Source organism: Microtus ochrogaster, chromosome 4, assembly GCF_000317375.1.
Source record: "Microtus ochrogaster isolate Prairie Vole_2 chromosome 4, MicOch1.0, whole genome shotgun sequence".
Lineage (NCBI taxonomy): Eukaryota > Metazoa > Chordata > Mammalia > Rodentia > Cricetidae > Microtus > Microtus ochrogaster.
The window spans coordinates 24,958,470-24,983,161 of NC_022011.1; the positions used below are offsets into that span (position 1 = coordinate 24,958,470).

At 44.7% G+C, this 24,692-nt stretch overlaps 1 protein-coding gene across 1 annotated transcript in view; it reads right to left on the reverse strand.

Annotated features, from left to right (window-relative positions):
* Nucleotides 1-15,784: 15,784 nt before the first annotated feature.
* Cmc2 (C-X9-C motif containing 2) overlaps nt 15,785-24,692 on the reverse strand; it is a 23,543-nt gene continuing 14,635 nt past the window's right edge. Inside the window, exons 3-5 of the mRNA XM_005345729.1 lie at nt 21,259-21,330; nt 17,031-17,117; nt 15,785-15,960 (exon numbers count right to left, since the gene is read on the reverse strand). Coding sequence (XP_005345786.1) covers nt 17,031-17,117; nt 21,259-21,330 — 159 coding nt within the window. The 3' untranslated portion in view covers nt 15,785-15,960. The remainder of the gene's footprint in view (nt 15,961-17,030; nt 17,118-21,258; nt 21,331-24,692) is intronic.

The following is a 24,692-nucleotide window of genomic DNA, read 5'->3' on the forward strand; positions in this document are numbered from 1 at the left end:
GAAGGGAAGGGAAGGGAAGGGAAGGGAAGGGAGGAAAAAAGCTGGATGGTGGTGGCGCATGCCTTTAATCCCAGCACTTGGGAGGCAGAGACAGGTGGATCTCTGTGAGTTCGAAGCCTGCCTGGTCTACAGAGCTAGTTCCAGGACAAATCCTTTCTCGAAAAACCAAAAGAGAAAGAAAGAAAGAAAGAAAGAAAGGAAGGAAGGAAGAAAGAAGGAAAGAAAGAAGGAAAGAAGGAAGGAAGAGGGGGAGAGAGAGAGAAGAGAGAGAGAGAAAAGGAAAGGAAAGAAAAGAAAAGCCAGCTGGCAGGTGACTCAGATGCTGGCCACCAACCCTGACACCTGAGTTTAATCACCTGGACCCACATGGTAGAAGAAGAGAACTGACAACAGCAAGTTGTCTTCTGACCTCCGAGTGCCCACTGTGACACATGAGCACACACACATGTACACACACACACAACAAATAAAGTTTAAACTTAAAAGGTTAAGCCATCAACACTCTAACAAAGCAGTGACTAAGACGTACAGGGAAAGGAGGAAGCTCCCAGCAGAATCCTAGATCTTTAGGCAGTGGACATGAGGCCAAAGAGGAATTCCCCGGAAGGAGGCGTTTCCTCAGGACCCATGACTGGTATGGCATAGATCACTGGAGACCAGTTGTCCACTGTGGAAAGCCTGCTCTGCAGGTCTGAGCAGGTACCCGGGCCGTGAAGTAAACAGACCCTGAAATAAGCCAGAGTAACAAGAGGATTTGGAAGGTGGGCGTGGTCCCCTGTTGCGAAAATGGGGGAAAATGTAAACAGCACCCATCCCTCCTTCTAAGGGTCCAGTGACAAACTGAGGTACCATTGCACCAAAGTGCACTCTGGAGGACCAATGAGTTTATTGGACCAACTAGAGAGTATGGGTGAGCTGTATTACAGGAATACACACACACACACACACACACACACACACACACACACACACACACACGTTTGCATCCTGATTCTGGCAAGAACCCTGCCTCCACTTCTTCCTGGAATTCTCTGGACAGAGTGATTAAGAATAGAAGTCCATTCCAAGTCAGACTCACCCAAAGTCTTTACTGTTCATTGTACCTGACAACAGCCTCAGAGGACCTCTGCCTCTTCAGCCAGGGAGAAGGCTCGGGTAGTGAGCAGGGAACAGAGTCACAAAAGCCAGAAGAGGTGAGAGATGAGCAGCAGAACGTCCAGGTCCATGCGGGAGCTCTTCTTTCCATCCTGTGGCCATCCCTCATGATATTCTGGGCAGATAAACTCCATCAGTGTGACCAGGTGTGGCAAGCATCACCTCTGCCTTGAGCTGCATTTATGCCTTACATTGGAACTCTGAAGAAAGGACCAGTGAGCGAACGCACTTAGCTCCAAGCCTATTGACCTGAGTTCCATCCCAGAGGCTCAAATCGTGGAAGGAGAAAAACAGCTCCCACAAGTTGTCTTCACACACACACACACACACACACACACACACACACACGGAGGGGGGCACACAAAATTAATACATATAACTTTAATTTTTGATTATTTTTATTTTATGCATGTGGTGTATTATCTTCTTAAACATGTGCAGCACCCAGGTGCAGTATCCACAGTGACCAGAAGAGGGTGTCAGACGCCCTGGAACCGAAGACAGTGTGTGGAATTCCAATCTGGATTCTTCACAAGAACAGCAAGTGCTCTCAACAAATGGGCCACCTCTCTAGTGACTAGGTTTATTATTATTATTATTATTATTATTTTAAGCTTATTTCTTGCACTCAAGTTAGCTGCTCGGCTCCCTCCGGGACTCAGGTAGAAGGAACAGCCACACTGTGGTGCTTACAGTTCTTATGGCAGGAGATGGGAAAGCGAGAAACAGAGAACCCAGCTCTGCGATCTTGCAGACGCTTCTGTCCAGAATCAGAATAAATCACGGCTGCTGGCATTCCAGTGGCCAAGCCTACAGATGTACTCCACCTACTGGAACCACTCCTGAGAGAAATCCTTTCTGCCTACTGCAGTGTTTTGCTGACTGGAACGGCTTCTGGAAGCCACACAGCAAAACAGGAGAGGAAAAAGTGTGAGAAGAGAGTAGCCATCAACAGCCGTGCCTGTTATACCAAGTCACAGACAGCACAATGGGACTTGGGAGAAAACTACCTATCGTCAGGAAGTCTCACCAGCATGCCTGGTGGAAAGGGAACAGAGGAAACTCCCAGACCCTGGTTTTGGACAGGGTAGGTTCTGCAAGCCAAACAAGGTCTCGAACACTGGAGATTTCAATATCTGGGGTCCAGCTGGGGACCTAACAAAATAACAGGCCCACAAAACGATGATCCGAGCAGATAGACCATGACTGTCAGAATAACCATTGTCTCGGCACTGTTAGTGAGTAATTTCCCCCGGGCCCTCTTGTGCTTCCATAATTATATTTTAAAAAACAAAACTGTGGGGTTTGTGGTGGTTGTTCTTCAGTCACATGCCCTTCCTGAAGCCCCAAACAGCATGAACCAGACAGGAGAGGCGGCTGCTTTTCCTCCAGCCCTCGGGGCTGGGAAGGCTTCCCCTCCAGATGCTGTAGTTAGGTGCCCATTTCAATGCCAAATGGCCCTGCCCGTTATACCTGGCAAATGGAAAGGTAATGATAGGGTGACCTTCTCCTTGGCTAATTTTGTTTGCTTGTTTCATTTGGTTTGGTTTTCGGGTGGTGTTTTTGTTTTTGGTTTGATTTGGTATTTATTTGTTTATTTGTTTGGTTTGGTATTTATTTGTTTATTTATTTATTTATTTATTTTGGGGAAGCAAATTAGGCTTCACTTTCTAATTCAAGACATTCCTGGAATTTTCCACTTGCAGATTCTGTCCGAGGTGGAAGGAAGAGAAAGGCCATTATGAGTTCACTATCCAGGACATCCTGAATCTCTTTCCAACCCAAGAGAGATTAGGTAACAGAGACTTGTAGGTGTCCTGGCTGGCAGGAAACCTGTGACGAGCCAGCCCTGTGGTTATGTAACAGTCAAACATCAGCTGGAGTCGAGTTACGTGATCCAGATGAACAGAGGCCTGAGCTTTTGGCTACTCGGGCCTTTGACACTTGGCCTTGTGTTTCATAGCTCAGCTTTGGGCAAATGATTTAACTTTTTGAGCCTCCGTTGTCTCCTCTGAAAATGGGATGCTGGGCTGAGCATAAAGCCCAGTGGTAGAATCCCTGCCTAGATGGCACAAGGCCCCAGGTTCAATCCTGGACAGCAGCAGGAAAAAGGGGAGTGGACGGGAGAGAAAGGAGAGAGGGAAGGCAAGAGAGAAACTCTAGGGGCTCCCACAGTGAGATATGTTTTTAGAATAAAATACAGACACACATTGAATAAATAGAAAATTTTGATTCTAAGTCTCTACCCTCAAGGGTAACAGGAGGTCAAGCCAAGTCAAGGAGAGTACAATGCGTGGTGCTTCTCCTTAGCGAGCATCATCGGCATCACTCGAACTTTGAACAGGAGCCTCGGACGGACGGCCAGTCACCAGGCCTGCGGCCACTTCAGAACAGAGCAGACACTTCGCCTTTTACCCCAAGGACACAAGCAGACTGAGAACATCATGTTCTTAAGAGACACAAATGACATGATTTTATTATATCTCAAAGTCACTTTGTTTCCTGGTTGAACAAAAGTGTTATGACTCACATGTTCCATTATAACTGTGTTTCTATATCCCTCTGGTGATAAATATTTCACTTTTAAGCCTCTTTTGCCAAAATGAAGGTCTTCCAGACTTTACATGTAGACTTTACAGATTCCCGCATCCCACACCACTGCCCTGCCCCTCCCGCTGGCCTCTTGTAGGCATTTTGCTTTACCAAGGAGCGGGTTTGTGCCTTATTCCAATGACTAGGAGCATCCACTCTAATGGGGATGATGGCATCTGTTTCCTGTTGAAATGGGAACGCTTTGGAGCAGTATTTACAAATCCCACTTCCCAACCACTGTTCTTAGACTTGTTGAAGCGACAGAAAGCCTGACATTCATGCTGGAGCTCCTGACTGTTCTCAGGCTGTGTTGGGCAGACCCTTTAGATTTGCAAATGTCCAGCTAAGGGAGCAAAGGCACTCCTGTCTGGTTCCAATGCAGTGTTGTTCGGCTTCTCCTCCCGCAAGCCCAGGCCCGTTTCACACAGGTTGAAGGTTGGGGGTGAGTCAACTGTCAGTTTGGTGTGTACCGAAGCAATCTCAAGAGTTGACTTTTCGTATGAATGATCTGACATTAAACAAATCAAGATAATTAACAGTAGGACCAGGGCAGGGAGCAACTCATATTCCCTCTTTGATTAAATTCAGGTAGCCATCAGAAGGCTGAGAAAATTCCTTCCCTGGCAGGCAGGCAAGCAGCAAGCTTCACACAAGCCGTCCCTACTAGCCCACTTCTGAGAAGTACTATTACTAAATGTGGCTGGAGGGGCAGGAGCCGTCAGAGATCGAACGTCTAGAACCTGTCAGTATGTGTTGCTTTCAATGGAAAAAGGATCTCTGAAGGTGTAAGGCCATGCTGAAGCCATGGCCATGGGTTGTCAACAAGAGCCTAAATGCCATCACGAAGGAGGGGCTTCCTATGAAAGAAGCAGAGGAAGAGAGGTCAAACTTGAGTAAGGAAAATGTCACAGGGCATGGTGGTTCATGGATGGACCAGGTGACGAGTATTCTAATTAGTCTTAACAATTAAAAAACAACAGAGTCAGATATTAGGGTGAAAACTGAAAGATCAGAGAAGCAGAGCAGACGGGCACCAGAGACTTCTTACCTCTCTGAATGTTCAAACCAAATTGGGGGTGGGGGAATCCTATCTCTATGAATCCTCAGACTGAATGGGCCTGAGATCCTGTCTCCACCCGCCTTACACTCCTACCTCCACCTCCCTGGTGCTGGGATCAAAGGTGTAAGCCACCACCAATTATCTCTGATTCTTTTTTCAGACTGGTTCAAGGCCCAGAGTGGCCTTGAACTCCTGATCTTCACGCTACCTCCTCCCAAGTACTGGGATGAAGGGTGTGTGCCATCACTATCTGGCCTCTACGGTTAACTAGTGGCTAGCTCCGCCCTCTGATCTCCAGGCAGGCTTTATTTGTCAGAACACAAACAAATATCACAGAACAACCAGGAGTTAGACAGAGCCCCCCATAGGCGGATGGACAGGAAAAGGGGCAAATAGGTAAAGAAAATGGCAAACTTCCAGCTTCTTCCTCACCCTCCTGACCTGAGACAAAGGCCTGGAGGGCTTTTCTACAGTCAGCATGGCCCCTCCTTCCAGAGACTAGCCCAGGGTAGTCGGATGTGTTCTAGGCTAGACCAGAGGCATGTTTACCTGAAATTCCTCTTTCTTTGTTTAGGCAACCAATCCAAAATCAGAGGGAGAGGACCTGTCCTGTGTCACCAAAAACATTATAAAGATCTGGGCCCTCCCAAGAGATTAGGATTTTGGTTCCCTCTCTGTCCTGTGGGCATCTTTCTCTGTGTGTGCTTTGTTCTGAATGCATGTATGTGCACAAAAGTTTCTTTACCTGGAATAAAGTTTCTTACCCATTGCTCCCTGCTGTGTCTGAGATGTTTTTCCCAGAGATGTAATTGGTGGAGAAAAAGAACCCGATCAAGAGCCTACATGGCAACAGGTGGTGTGCCATAAGCCAAAGACCAGCCACCACCAGAAAAGGAAGGAGACCACGGTGGATTTTCCCCCAGAGGCTCCAGAGCACACAGGCTCCTGAGACACTTCACCCACTAACACCCACTGCAGAGCCAAAAAAGAAACTGTTGTTCCAAGGCCCAACCCTGTGATGATGTTACCACAGTAGCCGGAAACTAGCGCACCATACAGATGCACCGGCTCACGCCAGCGGCTTCCCTTTACCGTGCCGACATCCCAGTCTCGAGCATGCAGCTGGCAGCGCTTGCTGTGACCAATGGAAAGGTCCCTGTGGCAGACTGGTTTTCTCTTCCCTCTCGTCCCTGGGGGAGGCTAAGAAAACCAATCAAGTCTGAAAAGAGAGGATACAAATACTTGGAGCTACACGTCCGAGCAGTCAGCTGCAGCGATGGAGACAGTTTGCAAATTCACTTCAGAGGAGCGATTCCTTCTCACACTGAGATGGTCATGCATCTCAGCTGGGGTGAACTTAAAGGAAGAAAGAAGGAGTGTGCCAAAGTATGGTCATCTCTCTCTCTCTCTCTCTCTCTCTCTCTCTCTCTCTCTCTCTCTCTCTCCCACGCACACACACACGCACACACACACACACACACACACACACACACACACACACACACACGGCAGGAGAGGGGGGCAGGATTTTAGGCTTCCGGGAAAAACTATGCTAAGCAATTTAAACCTCACCACATATGAACTGTGGTTTAATTAGTTCCCCTGGCAAGCCTATGAAGCAGATGCTGTAATTAATTCCTTCCATTTCAGTTGAAGAAATGGAGGTTCTCAGAGCTTAAGTGAGTTTGCCCTTCGTCACCCTAGCTCATAGGTGAAAGCTACGATCTGATTATAGATCTGATTCCAAATTTCTAACAAAGGCGGTAGCCCCACCCCCTTAAGAAAATCTGAGGGCTAATGAGAGGGCCCAGTCTATAAAGGTGATTGCCGCCAGACCTGACCACCTGAGTTCAAGTCCCAGGAACCACACAGAGAATGAGAGAACTGACATTTGCAGTTTGTCCTCCGACCTCCAGATATGCAGCATGGCATACACACATACACACACATACACACACATGAAAGCACATACACAATCACACAGAGATAAATAAATGCAATTTAAGATTTTGAAAAAAAGAACATCTGGAGTGGAAAAAGGAATTTAGATGCATTTTTAAAAAATGGAACCCTGGGTTGGAAAAAAATGTCTTCTAAACACTTTGAGTGAGTTTTCTGTGTGGAAATACACATTCGTATTTGACCATATTCTATTTGTATTTGTTTTGGTTTTGGTTTTCTTTGGGGGAGGGAACTGTTTTTGAAAGGCTGTCCTTGATTTTAGCAAAATAACCCAGAACTCTTCAGAGATAAAAAGACCAAAATAAACCCTAAGTGTTTAAGAAAGAAAAAAGTTAGTTTAAATCCTTCTTTCTCAGAAAAGTACCCATTCTGACAAGTTATATTTCTAGATAAAAATGGCTTCTTGACCTCCGAATCTTCAATGTGAGAGATTTTAGTTTTATATCTACGGGTGTTTGCCCGCATGTATATATGCACATCGTGTGCACATTTGTGGCCTGTATTGCCATCGAAGGCCACAAGTATGCGCACTGGCACCAAATTGGGAAAAAAAGAAGTCAAACTCTTACTGTTTGCTGATGATATGATGGTTTACATAAGTGATGCCAAAAATTCTACCAAGGAACTTCTACAACCCATAAACACTTTCAGCAATGTAGCAGGATACAAGACTAACTCAAAAAATTCAGTAGCCCTTCTGTACACAGATGATAAAAGGGCTGGGGAAGAAATCAGAGAATCAACACCCTTCACAATAGCCACAAATAGCATAAAATATCTCTGAGTAACTGTAACCAAACAAGTGGAAAACTTTTATGACAAGAACTTTAAATCTTTGAAGAAAAATTGAAAACACCAGAAAGTGGAAAGATCTCCCATGCTCCTAGGTAGGCAGAATTAACATAGTAAAAATGGCAATCTTACCAAAAGCAATCTACAGATTCAACACAATGCCAATCAAAATCCCAGTAAAATTCTTCAAAGACCTCCAAAGAACAGTACTCAACTTCATATGGAAAAAAAAACCCCAGGGTAGCCAAAATAATCCTGTACAATAAAAGAACTTCTGGAGGCATCACAATCCCTGACTTCAAACTCTACTAAAGAGCTACAGTACTTAAAACAGCCTGGTATTGGCATAAAAACAGACAGGAGGACCAATAGAACCAAAGAGAAGAGCCGGATATCAATCCACACATCCTCGAACACCTGATCTTTGATAAAAAAAAAAAAAGCAAAAAATATCATATGGAAAAAAGAAAGCATATTTAACAAGTGATGCTGGCATAACTTGATATCAACATGTAGAAGAATAAAAATAGACCCATATCTATCACCATGTGCAAAACTTAAGTCCAAATGGAGCAAAGACCTCAACATAAAGCCAGCCACACTGAACCTTATAGAAGAGAAAGTGAGAAGTACACTTGAACTCATTGACACAGGGAACCACTTCCTAAATATAACCCCAGCAGCACAGACACTGAGAGAAACAATTAATAAATGGGATCTCCTGAAACTGAAAAGCTTCTGTAAAGCAAAGGACACAGTGAACAAGACAAAACAACAGCCTACAGAATGGGGAAAGATCTTCACTAACCCCACATCAGACAGAGGGCTGATCTCCAAAATATACAAAGAACTCAAGAAATTAGACACCAAAAGGTCACATAATCCAATTTTAAAAAAATGGAGTACAGACCTAAACAGAGAACTCTCAACAGAGGAATCTAAAATGGCTGAAAGACACTTAAGGAAATGTTCAACATCCTTAGTCATCAGAGAAATGCAAATCAAAACAACTCAGATTCCATCTTACACTTGTAAGAATGGCCAAGATCAAAAACACTGATGACAACTTAGGCTGGAAAGGTTGTGGGGAAAAGGGAACACTTTTGCATTGCTAGTGGGAATGCAAGCTGGTACAGCCCCCTTGGATGTCAGTGTGGTGATTTCTCAGAAAATTAGGAAACAACCTTCCTCAAGACCCAGTAATACCACTTTTGGGTATATATCCAAAGGATGCTCAATCATGCCACAAGGACATATGCTCAACTATGTTCATAGCAGCATTGTTTGTCATAGCCAGAACCTGGAAACAACCTAAATTCCCCTTCACCAAAGAATGGATAAGGTAAATGTGGTACACAATGGAGTACTACACAGCAGAAAAAAAAATGACATCTTGAAATTTGCAGGCAAATGGATGGAACTAGAAAACATCATTTTGAGTGAGGTAACCCAGACACAAAAAGACAATTATCATATGTACTTGCTCATAAGTGTTTTTTAAACATAAAGCAAAGAAAGCCAGCCTACAAACCACAATCCCAGAGAACTTAGACAACAATGCAGACACTAAGAGAGACTTACATAGATCTAATTTACATGGGAAGTAGACAGTATAAAAAGACAAGATCTCCTGAGTAAATTGGGAGCATGGGGACCTTGGGGGAGGGTTGAAGGGGATAGGGGAGAGGCAGGGAGGGGAGCAGAGAAAAATGTAGAGCTCAATAAAAATCAATAAAGATGTAAAAAAAGGGAAAAAAGAGAGACTCTCTAAAAATAAAATAAATACATTTATTATTAGTGTGTGTCAGTTTGGGTACCCACCAAGGGAGTTAGGGGTGGGGGAAACTTTCAGGAATCAGTTCTCTCCTTCCACCATGGGTCCCATAGAACAAACTGAGGTTGTCAGACCAGCACAACAGGTCCCTTCACCAGGTGAGGTGAGCCATCCCACCGGCCATCCCACGGGCCATCCCGCTGGCCATCCCTTGAGCCATCCCACTGGCCATCCCACTGACCATCCCATGAGCCATCCCACGAGCCCTCCCACTGACTATCCCATGGGCCATCCCATGGGTCATCCCGCTGGCCATCCCACGGGCCATCCCGCTGGCCACCCCTTGAGCCATCCCATGAGCCCTCCCACTGACTATCCCATGGGCCATCCCACTGGCCATCTCATGAGCCATCCTATGGACCATGCCAGGAGCCATTCCACAGGCCATCCCACTGGCCAACCCACTGTAGTAGGAGCTGCAGGCCTGCATTCCGCCACCCAGCTCCCGCCACCGGCTAGCTTTACCCGGAATGACAACACACAAACTGTATTCATTTAAACACTGCTTGGCCCATTAGCTCTAGCCCTTACTGGCTAATTCTGATATCCCGATCAACCCATCTCTAATAAACTGTGTAGCACGGGTCTTACGGGGAAAGATTCAGCATGTCTGACCTGGCGGCTTGCTTCATCGCGCGTCTACCCGGGAGAGGAGAGCATGGCCTCTCTGCTCCAGAGAGCAGAGCTGTCGAGTCTGAGCTCACTTCCTCTTCCTCCCAGCATTCTGTTCTGTCCCACGAGCCATCCCACTGGCCCGATATGCGTTGTTTCCCTCATCCCTTAATCCAAAACAAGCCTCGCCCTCCGTTCTATGCCATTTACTTGCTGGAGCCACTGGCTCATTTCCCCTTAGCGCATGCTACATGGAGACTCCAATGACAGCTGTGGAGCTTGTTCCTCCGGCTCCCAGATTCCTGAGTGGGAAGCTGAAACTAGAGGCTGGATTAGATTTTGGAAACTATGGCCCGCAATTCATTCTTTCAAAGGAGGCACACCAAGTGCATGACTCGTCTCACCTGTGGCGGCGTGCAGGATGCAGGACTGATCTGCGTGTTTAGGGCTCATTAGTCTGATGCCTTCGTTTTCCACTTTCCCATCAGCATTGCTCTTTGACCTAGCAACGTCAATCAGACCAACTTTCAACACCGCTGATTTGTTATTGCATTAGGGTGCTGCTAAGTGGTCCTTTCCCACCAGTCCGTCTCTGTTTGTTAACTGAGATCCTTCAAGAAAGAACTTTGCAATCAGGGTTCCCTGCCCTGTGGGAAGTCCAAGGACGAGGGGAGGGAAATGGGAGGCGGTGGCGGGGAGGAGGCAGAAATCTTTAATAAATAAATTTAAAAAAATGGGAAAAACAGGAAAAAAATAAAGTTTAAAGCAGTGGGAAAAAATTAAAAAAAAAATAAAAACACTACTACCTACAATAATTAGCTAAAAATTGTTTTCTACCCTTCCCAGTAAAAGGAAATAAAACACAATAGCCAAAAAAGAAAAAAGAAAAGAAAAAGAAAGAACTTTGTCATTACTCAGCAATTTAAAAAAAAAGAATGACGAGCTGAGAGCACATGGATGAACCTTGAAAAAACTGTGCTAGGTGAAAGAAACTCACAAAGAACACATGTTATTCACTTTCACTTATGTAAAAGGTCTGGGGAAGGAAAATCCAGAGGCAGAACAGAGATTAGTGGTTGCCCAGGCTAGAGAGATGGAGAACGGTGAATGACCGCTAACACGTACAGAGCTTCTTCTAAGGGTGAAAATATTATAGATTTGGGATATGGTAAATGCTTGCACAACTTTACAAATAGAGCAAAACCATTAAATTAAGTGGGTGAGTTTTGTGGCATATGCAGAATTATAGGCCAAGAGAGATATAAACAAACAACTTTCCTTTGAGGTCTGGTGCTCGGTGGAATGCATGAGGTCTTGGGTTCAATTCCCAGGACCAAGGAATTTTTTTTTTCTTTTGAATATGGCTTATCTAGTAAAGTTAATATAATTCTGTCTTTCCCTTCCAAGTAATGAGCTGGGTGTTCTAGCAAACCTCTGTGGTGACAACGCCTTTTAAAGTAGTTCCATAGCTCAGGGATATTTACTCAATGTATTCAAGTCTCATGTCCATTACCGTTTGGGGTTCACAAATTCTGTCCATGGCCAGGGGGTACTTCTATGCCTGGTGTCACCCCCCCCCAATTAATCTTTACTTTAACAATGTCCTCATTTTCTGGGACAAGCTAGCCTGATGTTGCTATGCAACAGCTGGACTCAGTCTTCTCTTTTAGGGGCAGATCATTGAAAAGCATAACCTGAGTACCAAGGGTGGTAATCACTGTTCTCACTGCTCTGCACACCTCTTTAGGGGGCCAAACTAGGAAAGTGTGATTTAGAAAGAGAAAAATCATGACTTCAAAGTCCTACTTCCAAGTCAAATGGGTGGCTACAATGTTCTGACTTGGGTTTTATTCTTACATTTTGCTTTGTCTTTGACTGAAAATCTTTGTTTCTATTGATACTAACATGGGCATTATTTTGTGATATGTTTTATGTTTCATAGTAATGATATAAAATAACAGTATCCAAAAATCCAGGATCTTCATATTTTTAGATTTTATTATGTGTATATGTAAATGTGTCACACTGTGTGTATGTGCCATGTATATACAGGTGCATGCAGCGGCCTGAGGCTTTGGAGTTATGGGCTGGAGAGATGGCTCTGCTGTTAAGAGCACTGCATGCTCTTCCAGAGGTCCTGAGTTCAATTCCCAGCAACCACATGATGATGGCTCACCACCATCTGTAATGAGATCGGGTGCCTTCTTCTGGTGTGCAGGAATACATGGAGGCAGAACACTGTATACATAATAACAAAACAAAAAAGAAAGAAATGGTGGGAGTCTTTAAAACTCTCAAAGCCCGCACCTCCTAATCCTCCCAAATAGCACAACCAGCTAGGGACCAAGAATTCAAATGCCCAAGACTATGGGAAGTATCTCAAAGCACTTTCCTTTCTTCCCATAGGTAGTTAGTGCCTTCAGTGAACTCAGACAGCCTACAGATTGAGGGAGGATTCAGACAAATCTAAGAATCTAAGACATTGGAGATTTGACTCAGTGACAGGACACTTACCTAGCAAGAACAAGGCCTTGGGTTTGTTCTGTCCCCAGCATCAGAAAGGGAAAAAAGGGGAGGGGGAAAGAAAAAGATAAAAACAAAAAACAGAAAACAAAGGAAGTAAATGCGGACCTCTGGATACAAGTATTCAGCAGGTTCCAACTTCAGTTTCAGGCTGTGGTGGAGAAGGCAGTGCCTCTGTGCCCGTGAGACATGTTTGTTCATCTTTGCTAAATACAACATGATCTCTCTGTCCACCGGGCAAGTCAGGGGCACCGTTTATTTGGTTCAGCCCAAGATTTTTCAGGAAAACACTGTGCATTCAGCTAAAACCTCTGGAGATTAACTCGACTTTAAGCTCCATTTACAAAAGGTCAGAAGCAGTTCAGCTTTCTATCCTCACTCTTAAATAAATTCTGCTTCTCGCAATAAGCACTAGTAAATATGTTGTGAGCAGAGCATCAGGAATCCGTGTTCAAAAAATTAGATTCCTCAGGAAAACCTTGGCCTGAGTCCCTCAACTTCCAAGAGACTTTACCTTAAGACCCAAAGGCGGGAGGAATTGAAATATGTATCTATTCCCCTACTCAGCATCCTGCAGACAAAATCCCTCTCCAGTTCCCACAGAAGGAAAGCTGAGCCTCGGAAGCTAACTTAGATTGCACTTGCAGTCATGAGACCCTACTCACACCACCTCCCTGGCCGTCACTTACCTGCAGCACCTGTTATGCCTAGATCTGCAAAGTCCCCCAAGCTTGAGTAATTAGATATGTTAATGACTTTGCCACTGGTGTGACAGAACACCATGATCAACTTAGTAATATATCTGTGTTGCATGCTGTGGTTCCCAAGGCCCAGGAGCATGGACCTGCCCACCTCCCCTTTGTCCCATTCTGCTTTATTCATGCTGCTTAGCTCGTGTGTTCTCATCAAGCTCTAAGATGGACACAGCTCACACTGGCAAAGCCCTGAGTGTATATTTTACAGGGACTGAGAATGACTAGAATCTCCTAAGACTAAGATCTTACCCATGGCTTGCTACCCTAGGAAAGGAGTTCCCAGACAGGACTACAGGTGGGCCATACTAGAGCAGGGGAATCGTCCTGTACAGGACTGCACGCCTCCACAGAACCTCAATACTACTTACTACTCAGTATGGTAAATTCCACTAGTGAAATGGCTCCTGCAGGGGTGAGAAATGTCAGCACAATAAGCCGAGGCCTAGCTCCCATGGGAAACAAGACAAAACAAACAGAAATCTGACTAAAGTGCTCATGAGCACAAAATCCATTAAATCAAAAGAATGTTACCTCAGCTGGAGATGGAACTCATTGCAAAGGGCTTGCCTATCCTGTGCAAGGCCCTGGGCGCAAGGCACACACAAGCTGCCTCCTATTTCTTTTTTTTATTGGGGGTGGGGGGTTCAAGACAGGGTTTCTCTGTAGCTCTGGAACTAGCTCTTGTAGATCAGACTGGCCTCGAACTCACAGACATCAGCCTGCCTCTGCCTCCCAAGTGCTCGGATTAAAAGCGGGTGTCACTACTGCCCAGCCTTCCTACTTCTGTCTAACTTAGCACCCAGGCTTGAGGAGGCACTTTGGACTGTCAACTTCTAGTGTCTACATACATACACATAGCTATACATAAGTGAACAAGCATAAACACAAGCATGTGCACCATAAAAAAACCACCAATATTAGAGATAAACCAGAGGCTGAAGTGGCATAATTAGTGAACTTAAGAGACAGCCCATCATACCACAAGAACATGTGCTCAGCTATGTTCATAGCAGCATTGTTTGTCATAGCCAGAACCTGGAAACACCATAAATGCCCCTCGACCAAAGAATGGATGAAAATGTGGTACATTTACACAATGGAGTACTATACAGTGGAAAAAAGGGACAACAACTTAAAATTTGCAGGTAAATGAATATATCTAGAAAACATCACATTGAGTGAGGTAACCCAGACCCAGAAAGACAAATATCATATGTACTCACTCATAAGTGGCTTTTAGACATAAAGCAAAGAAAACCAGCCTACAACTCACAATCCCAGAGAACCTAGACAACAAAGAGGACCCTAAGAGAGACAGACATGGATCTAATCTACATGGGAAATAGACAAGATCTCCTGAGCGTGGGGATCATGGAAAGGATAGAAGGGGAGTGGGGAGGAAGGAAGGGGAGGGGAGAAAATACATAACTCAAAAAATAAATAAATAAAAATAGAAAAATAACCTGGGTGATGGTGGGGCACACCTTTAATCCCAGCACTCGGGAGGCAGAGGCAGGCAGTTCTCTATGAGTTCAAGACCAGCCTGGTCTACAAGAGCTAGTTCCAGGACAGGCTCCAAAGCTACAGAGAAACCCTGTCTCAGAAAACAAAAATAAAAAAATAAGAGACAACCCACGGCCATTTGTAGGATTCAACTGGAGCTGGGGTGTGATCATAAAGAGTTGGCTAGGACAAGACCCTGAACTCTGCTCCTGGGCCACAAACCTACACAGGTCTCATTTCCTTCCTCAACCCATGAAGCAGGTGGTTATTCAGTCTTCAACAAAATGACAGGCCCAAGGAGCCTTTTAGGATGGAACACAGGGCAACCGAGCCATCCCGGGGGCTCTGAGCAGGGTTCCACAGTCAGTGCTAGCAGCAAGTTCTGTTAGTTTTGTCACTGGCACTCCTCTGTGGTCCACTGCCCAGTAAATCAGCAAAGACACTGGGAGCAGGGCAAGCTGCTCTGGTGAGTACAGCTGGACTCTCCTTTGCTTTTCTGGCTTCCCTGAACAAAAGGATTGATTTTGTTCCCCCAAACTATAATCAGAAAAATCTCATTAAAATACAAACCGAAACAGCTCATTCTGGCAACTCTCCCCACTACCACACTAAAATCAGTACTGCAGACTTCAGAGCTTTCCAGGCGGCTCTTCTTCCATCATCAGCCCCACCTTCCGTCATACAGATGCCCTGCTGGTACAGTGACAGTACCCCAAGTTAGCTTGCCAAAGGTCACCCTCATCAAAAAGCTTTCCTGGAGCCGGGCGGTGGTGGCGCATGCCTTTAATCCCAGCACTCGGGAGGCAGAGGCAGGCAGATCTCTGTGAGTTCGAGACCAGCCTGGTCTACAAGAGCTAGTTCCAGGACAGGCTCCAAAACCACAGAGAAACCCTGTCTCAGAAAAAAAAAAAAAAAAAGCTTTCCTGGAATGACTCCATGAACACTGGACACAAGTGCCCTTGGCATGGCTTCTTTAACACCTCAATAATCATGGGGTTTTTGTCATTGTAACTGACTATGATTAACAGTTTATTGGTTTGCTATAAGGCTCTACCAGCAAAATGTCTAAATATCCATATCAGCTTTCATAGGGGGACTTCAAGAATTCTGGTTCCGTCCCACTTCTGTTTTATCCTGATTGGCCACCCTGCAAATTGAATGTCCAGCTTCTCCTGCAATAGGAAAATCATTTATTAAACACCAAGGTCTCATACAAGCATTACACACCAAGCACAAGCAGAAGCTTATAGCCTGTGTTGTCTTGTGGATCCTGAGTAGCCCTGAGAAGCCCTGCTGGAGCTGTGGCTAAAGCTGCCGGGTTCCAAACTGCTGAAGGTCTCAGAAACCAGTTGTAGGAGCCAGGAGTGAACACACAGAGAGCCCTGAGGTTCTAAAGCTAAAGCCCAGGAGTCAACTGGTACCCATGGTGGGAACATTTAACCAAATGAGAGAGTCTGACGGGACCTGAACTGGATGCCGTGTTATCCGTGTCAATCATCACTTCAAAGCTTTGGGCAGTACTGTTTCTAGGACTCCCCACTGCTCAAATCTGCAGATGCTCAAATCCCTTAAGGACAAAGTATTTGCATAAAACCTACACACTTCCACGAGTGGCCACTCCAGCTCTAGCTTACCCAGCGCCTGACATGACGTTAATGATAAACAGTTCTTGTGCTGTATCATTTACAAAGTGGGAAGGAACATGGACGTGCCCACTATAGGTCAAGCTTTTTCAAATATTTTCCAGCCATAATTGGTCAGCTAACTAGAAATATATGGTCTTTCAGAAAGTGTCTCTTTAAAAAGATAAAATTGGGAACTTCATATAGTTAACTCTGTTGGAATTTCCCCAGAATTCCCATGCTAGCTTTTGTCTTCAGCGCCTAATCTCCAACCACCACGTTCTCAAATAGAGGAGCCTACCGGCATCACTTTCTCTCTTGCCCTGAGAAGGTTAAAGAAAAGGGAGGACAACACTGTCCGAATACTTTATTGTGGGAGGTGAGTTGGCACTAGGTGGATGGAGACTCAGAGCAGCAGCAGAGGAAACTGTTAAGCAGGTACAGCCCATGGACTAAAGGCTTTTGCTCAACAAGTACTAAGAATCCATATTCTCATGTTTCTCCATGGTTCAGTTCTTCATGGGTCACCTTTCATTCAAAAGGCCATAGAGACCAAAAGAAAGGATTTTTTCCCAGCTCCCAGCCACCTTCAGGTCTCGCACTCAAAGCATCCGGCGAACCTATTTTCCAGCTTCCTCTGGAGGGCTGAAAAGCCTCGCTCGCATGGCAGCACCGTGCTCCCGGCTCCTGGTCCTCTTCTCTGAATACTGGAAAGGGGAGAGAAGAGGCAACAGGTCACACTACCCTCAGTTACACAAAATAATGAACATTTTTATCGACAAGACTCTGGTCGTTCATTCACTGACCACAGATGAGAGGTAGTGATCCCTGGACCAACACAGACTTGCCAACAGCAGCACGGACAGCCACTGGCATCAAGCTCCTCCCAAAGAAGTCAAGGGTATTTTGGACAGATGCATTCTGCCCCTGGCCCCAGAAGCTCCTCTAAGTACTGGGGTCACTACCTTGAGAGCAGCCTGTTCAGATGCTGGGCGGTTCTACTGATCCAGAGTTGTCATGGTGAACCCGTATTCTCCTGTAAACTCCCCCCCCCCCCCGCCTGCCATTATCCTGCCTTCTTTAATCTTCAAGTGACTGGCGGCCAATAATGACCTCCTTTCCCTCTTCTTTAGCCCACACGTTACTGTTTTCTCCAAGTGTTTACAGGGTGCGGCCTTTTTCTTCTGATGCCTACAAAACAGCACTGTAATCGCAACGCTCTTTATTAAAAATTCAGAACTAGACTTAAACAACACGGTTCTCCAGCCAATGACTGGCAGACAGCGGGGAGGGAGCCTACTTCCGATACGTTTCTCTAAACATCAGGAAGAGCAAGCAGCTCCTGGCAGTCACAGCCTCCCAGTGATTCCCAGGTCATTTACAGCAGGTTATCATTCCAGGATTTCTCCATCATCAACTGTCACCACACTGGATCCTCCACAAACTCTAAGCTTTTACAACTGGCCTGCTCTAAATGCAGTATCCACTTCGGAGGTCCGCAACTGCCATGCGTGTCTGGACATGCGGCCAACAGCCATTGTAGGTTATGGGGAACAGAGTGTACAGCTACTCACTATGAAAGAGCACTTTGATTTTCTCAAATGCTTATTAACCTACATTCAGAACAGAATGCTTTAATACACATGTGTTTATATGCTATTGATAGATATTGACAGATTTTTTAAAAATTAATTATTCTCCCCTGAGGAAGGAGAAAGAAAGAAAATGAATTAAAACATGAGCACATCTCAACAATGGAACATCTTTTAAGGGCCAGAGACATGGAATGAAAGGACACAAAAATAGAGGACTTAGTAACATCTAAGCAAGGACTTGATGAATTCCTCCCCCACTCCCAAGAAGAAAAATATGAAGATTTTCAACTTTTAAACTCCTCTACTTGTCTGGGGCAAACAACAACCATTAAGAAGTTTCAATCAATTTAATTACAAACTAAAAGATTTTGATTAGAGAACTGTATAAATTCTTTTGAATGGCAGTTTTTAAAAATTACATTTATTGCCAGACATAATGGCACATGCCTTTAATCCCAGCACTTGGGAGACAGAAGCAGGTGAATCTCTGTGAATATGAGGCCAGCCTGGTCTAATTCTAAAACAGCCAGAGCTATATAATGGAATCCTGTCTCAGAAAAAAAAAAGACATTTATTTTGCATCTGTTTCTGTGTGTGAGTGCACAGATGTCGTAGTTCAAGGGTGGAAGCCAGAAGACAGCTTTTAGGAGTTCATTCTCTCCTTCCACCGTGCATGTCCCAGGGATGGAACTTAGGTGGTCCACTTGACCACAAACGCCCTCACTCAATAAGCCATGTTCTCAGCCCTTGAATAACAATTTTCCAAACTGTTTCCTTCATCAAAAGGCTTCTCTGTAAGTTCGAGGCCAGCCTGGACTACAGAGCAAGTTCCAGGACAGGCTCCAAAGCTACAAAGAGAAACCCTGTCTCAAAAAACCAAAGCAAGCCGGGCGGTGGTGGCGCACGCCTTTAATCCCAGCACTTGGGAGGCAGAGGCAGGCGGATCTCTGTGAGTTCGAGACCAGCCTGGTCTACAAGAGCTAGTTCCAGGACAGGCTCCAAAACCACAGAGAAACCCTGTCTCGAAAAACCAAAAAAAAAAAAAAAAATCAAAAAACCAAAGCAAAGCAATCCAAACCAAACCAAATCAAACCAGAGAAGAAGAGATGGAGGACAGACACATAGGCTCTTCAAGCAATCTTGTAGGTGCAGGAGGCCAAGGCAGCGTGGGCTCTATGAAACCCTGCCTCAAAAACAAAACAGAACAAAAGGACTATTTGGGAGAAAACAATATGAAACACTATTCTAGAACATAGACATGTCCTCTAGGAAAAACGATCTGACACTGGACTGTCTGCAGCGACTAGGAGAGAAGTCTAAAGGTAAGAGTTCAGAAGCTGATGACACAGCAGGCCACTAAAAAGAGCACACTGAAGTAAAAGTTATACTAATGTAGTTAATAAGTCTATCCTAATGTAGAAAGTCAAGATGGCCCTTGAACAAAAAGGGGGGAAGGGTAAATGCAAAGTCACTCCCAAGACATCATCAAAAACAGAATAAAGAGGATGTTAACCACACAACGCAGGCACAGGAACAGAGGATGTGCAGATGCAGCAAAGAGGCAGAAACAGGCAGACGCTTTGAAAGGGGCATGAGATAACCCCAACACACTGGGGTTGAAGATGGCTCACTAGTATGGAGCCGGTGCAGCTCTTACAAAGGACCCAATTGCAGTTTGCAGCACCCATGTCAAGCAGCTCACAATCACTTTAACCTACAGCTCCAAGGATCCAACATCTCTAACCTCTGAGGGCACCTGCACGCATGTGCAAATACCCAAACACATAAACATACTTTTTAAAAAAAAATTCCAAACATGGAGGGATAACAGGAGAGTCACTTTTTTATTGTTGTTGCTGTTTATTTTTGAAGCCAAGGTTTCTCTGTGTAATCGCCCTGCCAGATCCTGTAGGCTGAAGATGGATGCCCACAACATTATATAAGAACTTTGGGTGACTGTCCAAGCAGCAAAATGTCTCTGTCAATTCTAGAGTTTTGGAGTTGCTTACAATGAACTTCCTGTTTACTTAGGTAATATTATATTTTTCTGGAGTCTTTGATGGAGTTGAAGAATAGTTATGGTTTTCCTTAGTTATGATAAAAAATAAAGTAGATTTAAATATTGTAACTGTAATTCTTGCTCAATACTTGTTTTATTATATGTAATTTTACTATGTTAAAGTTAAAGCCTTCCTTTTTATTTAGACAGAAAAGGGGAAATGCTGTGAGAAATTCTTCTGTATATGTGTTGTTTTTATTGGTTAATAAATAAGCTTCTTTGGCCTGTGATAGGGCAGAGTACAGCTAGGCAGGAAAACTAAACTGAATGCTGGAAGAAAGAAGGTGGAGTCAGTGAGAAGCCATGTAGCTGCATGTAGGAGCCCACTGGAACCTTGCCGGTAAGCCACAGCCATGTGGCAATACACAGAATAATAAAAATGGGTTAAGATACAAGTTAGCCAGAAATATGCTTAAGCTATTGTCCAAACTGTATTGCAAATATAGTTTCTGTGTGATTATTGCGGGACTGGGCAGGACAAAAACCTCTACCAACACACACACACTGTCCAGTCTCAAAGGCTTATATTAATTATACACTGTCTAGTCTAGCTCAGGTTTATTAACTAGCTCTTACAACTTAAAATAACCCATAATTTTTGACTATCTTTAGCCACATGGCTTGGTACCTTTTCCTAGTGAGACATTCTCACCTTGCTTGCTCTGCATCTGGATGATGATTTCCTCTTCCCAGAATTCACTTAGACTGGTTTTTCCACCTATACTTCCTGCCTGGCTACTGGCCAATCAGCATTTTATTAAATCAATACGAATAACAAATCTTTACAGTGTACAAAAGCATTCCACAGCAGTGCCTCTTCATACCAACAGAAACCAAACTAAGCAGGGCAGTGGTGGCACACGCCTTAAATCCCAGACCTCAGGAGGCAGAGGCAGGCGGATCTCTGAGTTCCGAGGCCAGCCTGGTCTACAAGAGCTAGTTTCAGGACAGACACCAAAGCTACAAAGAAAAACCCTGTCTTGAAAAACAAAAACAAACAAAAAAACCAAACTAAGACAGGGAGTGATGTTCTAAAGCTGTCCCCAAAGCAGAATTCAGGCCTCTAGGTTTTAAAGAGAATGTCATACAAATAAAGTTGATTTTCTGAGAGACTAAAATTATGGAAAATTTAATAATGGAAACAACATAACATTCAAAATTGTTATGCTATTTAACTCTGGGCACAGTTCTTACCTCATTCTTCAAGCACTTTCTCATTTCCCGATCAAGATCGTTGCAATGACCAAAAAATTTCAGAATGTTGTGCTAAAGGGGAGAAAGGGGTAAGATATTTCATCTCATAATATGCTAATGTCTCCGAAACACAGAACATAAACAGATGCTGCTATAGTAATGAGGTCTGCCACACGTAGCTCTGGTAATAAGCAACTAGAAGGCCTACCCTGCCCTCCCTCCATGGCAGGAACGAATGCTTGCCGGACAGAAACAAAAACAAACGTGAACGATGACATGACTTGGTGGGCAGAATGCTTGTAAGCATAGAGACGTGAGTTACACCCACAGCGCGGACAGAGAAGTCGGCAGCCCAGGAAGGTGGGGACAAGGAGATCCCGGGGACTCCCTGGTCAGCCACCTAGCTGAGTCCATGAGCTCCAGGTTAGTGAGAGATCTTGTCTCAAAACAGGGCAAAGTGATAAAGACATCAGACACTCATGTACATACACACACACACACACACACACACACACACTTTTCTTAGTTTAAAAAACAAGGAAGCCTCCTACTCCATTAAAATCTTACATAGCATAAAAGAATGGAAAATTTTTAATCACAGGGCAGGAGAGACAGCTCAGAGGTTAAGGGCACTTGGTACTCTTCCAGGACCCAAGTTCAGCTCCTATCACCAACAAAAAGCAGCTCACAACAACCTGCAACTTCATCTCCAGAGAAATCTAATGCCTCTGGCCTCCAAAGATAGCCATATGCATGTTCTCTTATAGAAAAACACACAAACACATCATTAAAAACTTAAAATGATGGGCTAGAGAGATGGCTCAGAGGTTAAGTGCACTGACTGCTCTTCCAGAGGTCCTGAGTTCAATTCCCAGCAACCACAAGGTGGCTCAGGACCATCTACAATGATATCTGGTGCCCTCTTCTGGCATGCAGGCATACATGCAGGCAAAACACCATATACATAATAAATCTTTTTTTAATAAGTAAAGGGTTTAATGACCTAAACCATCTCCTTAATTAGCACGCACCATCCCGTCCCTATTAGAGGGATATGGCTTCAGCGACATAGGCAATGACTTACTTCACTAGCAAACATTGATCCACAAAAGTTACTTAAGGGGCTGAAGAAATAAGTCTGGTTAAGAGTGCTTGCTGCTCTTGTAGAGGATTCAAATCCAATTCCCAGAACTCACACTGAGTATAATTCCAGTTTCAGGGGATCCCAAGCTCTCTTCTGGTCTCTATGGGCACCAGCACTCATGCATGTATGCAGTGTGTGTGTGTGAGAGAGAGAGAGAGAGAGAGAGACAGAGAGAGAGAGACAGACAGAGAGAGAGACAGAGAGAGAGAGAGAGAGAGACTTTAAAACGTTTAAAATGTTACTAAAATGTTTGCTGCTGAAGCAACTTTCTTATGTGCCTCTATTCCAAAAGTAATCATCAAAATACATCAGACATATACTGCATCATTAGATGACCTGTACAGACCACATAAATAAGCCACTAGCTTATAAGAAAAACCTGTGTTGGGGCTGGAGCGATGGCTCAGTCCCTACTCTTACCCTGGTCTGTTCTAAGGCGTACAAGGGGTCGTAACTCCAACTCCAGTGGATCTAACGCCCTCTTCTGGCCTCCATGGGTAATACATGCATATGGTGCACAAATGCACATATAGGCAAAACACCCATACACATAAAATAAGAATAAATAAACCTCAAAAAAATGTTTTTAAATCTGTCTAAAGTTCAAAGTCTGCTTTGTTGGAAGGGCAAAACTAAAAATCTCATCTAGGTTTCAAACCCTGTTGCCAGAACTGTGAATGCTGCATGGCAGATGCCGAGCTGGTGCCAAGACCCTGGGCTCTAGTGAAGTCAGGGTTGTTTGCATGCGACAGTGTTTAAGGCGGGGCAGGCAGCACAGTGATCTGCAATAATGATCTGCTGTAAACGCTGAACTTGTGCTTGTAATGAGCAAGGTTTTCCTTCTCCCCCTAATTATGACTTGCGTGGGAACCAGACAACACATAATTAGGAAGCGATGCCTGGTGCTGTTGCCTTGTGTTATTTCTTGTTCCTCCTTCACCACCACAGAATCACTTCTCAGGTCGACGCTGCATAAATGGTCAGAGCTGTTCCAATAAGCCCTTAAGTCAGTCCAGGATTTCCTCTCTGTCACCTAACAGCCTTCTTAGAACAAACACTTCCTGTGTTTTCCCTAAATGAGTTCTGTGACAAACAATAAACAGGGACATTTTCACCTTTCTAATAAGAACTACAGCTGACACTCCTAGAAATCACAGCATAGTACTTAGTGTCTACAGCACCCCACAGGAGTGTGTACACACAATACACCTCCCCACCCCAATGCATGTACATATGTGACCTCGATTCCATCGTGTGTGGAGGCCAGCGGTTAATGCTGGTGTTTTCTTCAATCTCTTTCCACCCCATTTTTAGAGTCAGGTCTCTCCTGAACCTGGAGTTGTCCAATTGGCCTACGCTGGCTGGCTAGCAAGCCCCGGGGAGCCCACCGGCTGCGACCAGCTTTTCCACGCGTGCTTGCCTCAGAGGCAAGCCCTCACACTTGCGGTTAGCATTCACCAGCTGGGCATCTCTCCAGCTGCCCCACAGACACACATCTTATTTTAAACCCTAAGATAAAAGCTAACTTTAGTCCTTTCACCTCCACGCTAGCTAAGCCCAGATGAGAATCACACTTTGTGAAGTGGAAAATGTCAGCCGGACACCCAGGGGGAACTGGTAAAAAACCACCTGTGCACGGAAGCCGCCTTGAACCTGCTAGTACTGGGTGTGCATTCTAGAAACCAACCCACCGGAGTAACTGGTGAGTGGGATCTGTGCACCTTGCATACAGAGAACAGTGGACTGGGCACTGGGGAATCAGCAGGGCAGGGGGAAGACAGAGCGAGCCGTTTCCATACAGCACTGCTGTAGTGGAGGGGCACCTGGGGGGCCCAAGAATCTGTCATCAGGAGATGCACATGGGTGGTTCTGGTTAAAAGCAGTGGTAATAAAACAAAAAAACTGTGAATGTGGGGGAGGGGCCAGTGGGGAGGAGAGAGGGCAGAGGTGGAGGAGGGGATAAATAGAAAACACTGTACACATGTATGAAACTGTCAACAAACTCAACAAAACAGACATACAATTTTGATATGAATTTAAACACTTGAAGCTGCACAGTGGTGGCACACGCCTTTAATCCCAGCACTCAGAAGGCAACGGCAGACTGATCTCTGAGTCTGAGGACAGCCAGGGCTGTACACAGAGAAACCCTGTCTCAAAAAAAAAAAAAATAAAAAAAAAAAAAAAAAAAAAACAAAACAAAAACAAAAAAACCATGATCTAGTCTATCACCACCTCCACCTTTTAGTACGACTAAGAACTACAAAAATGCTGTTTGGAGATCCCTCTG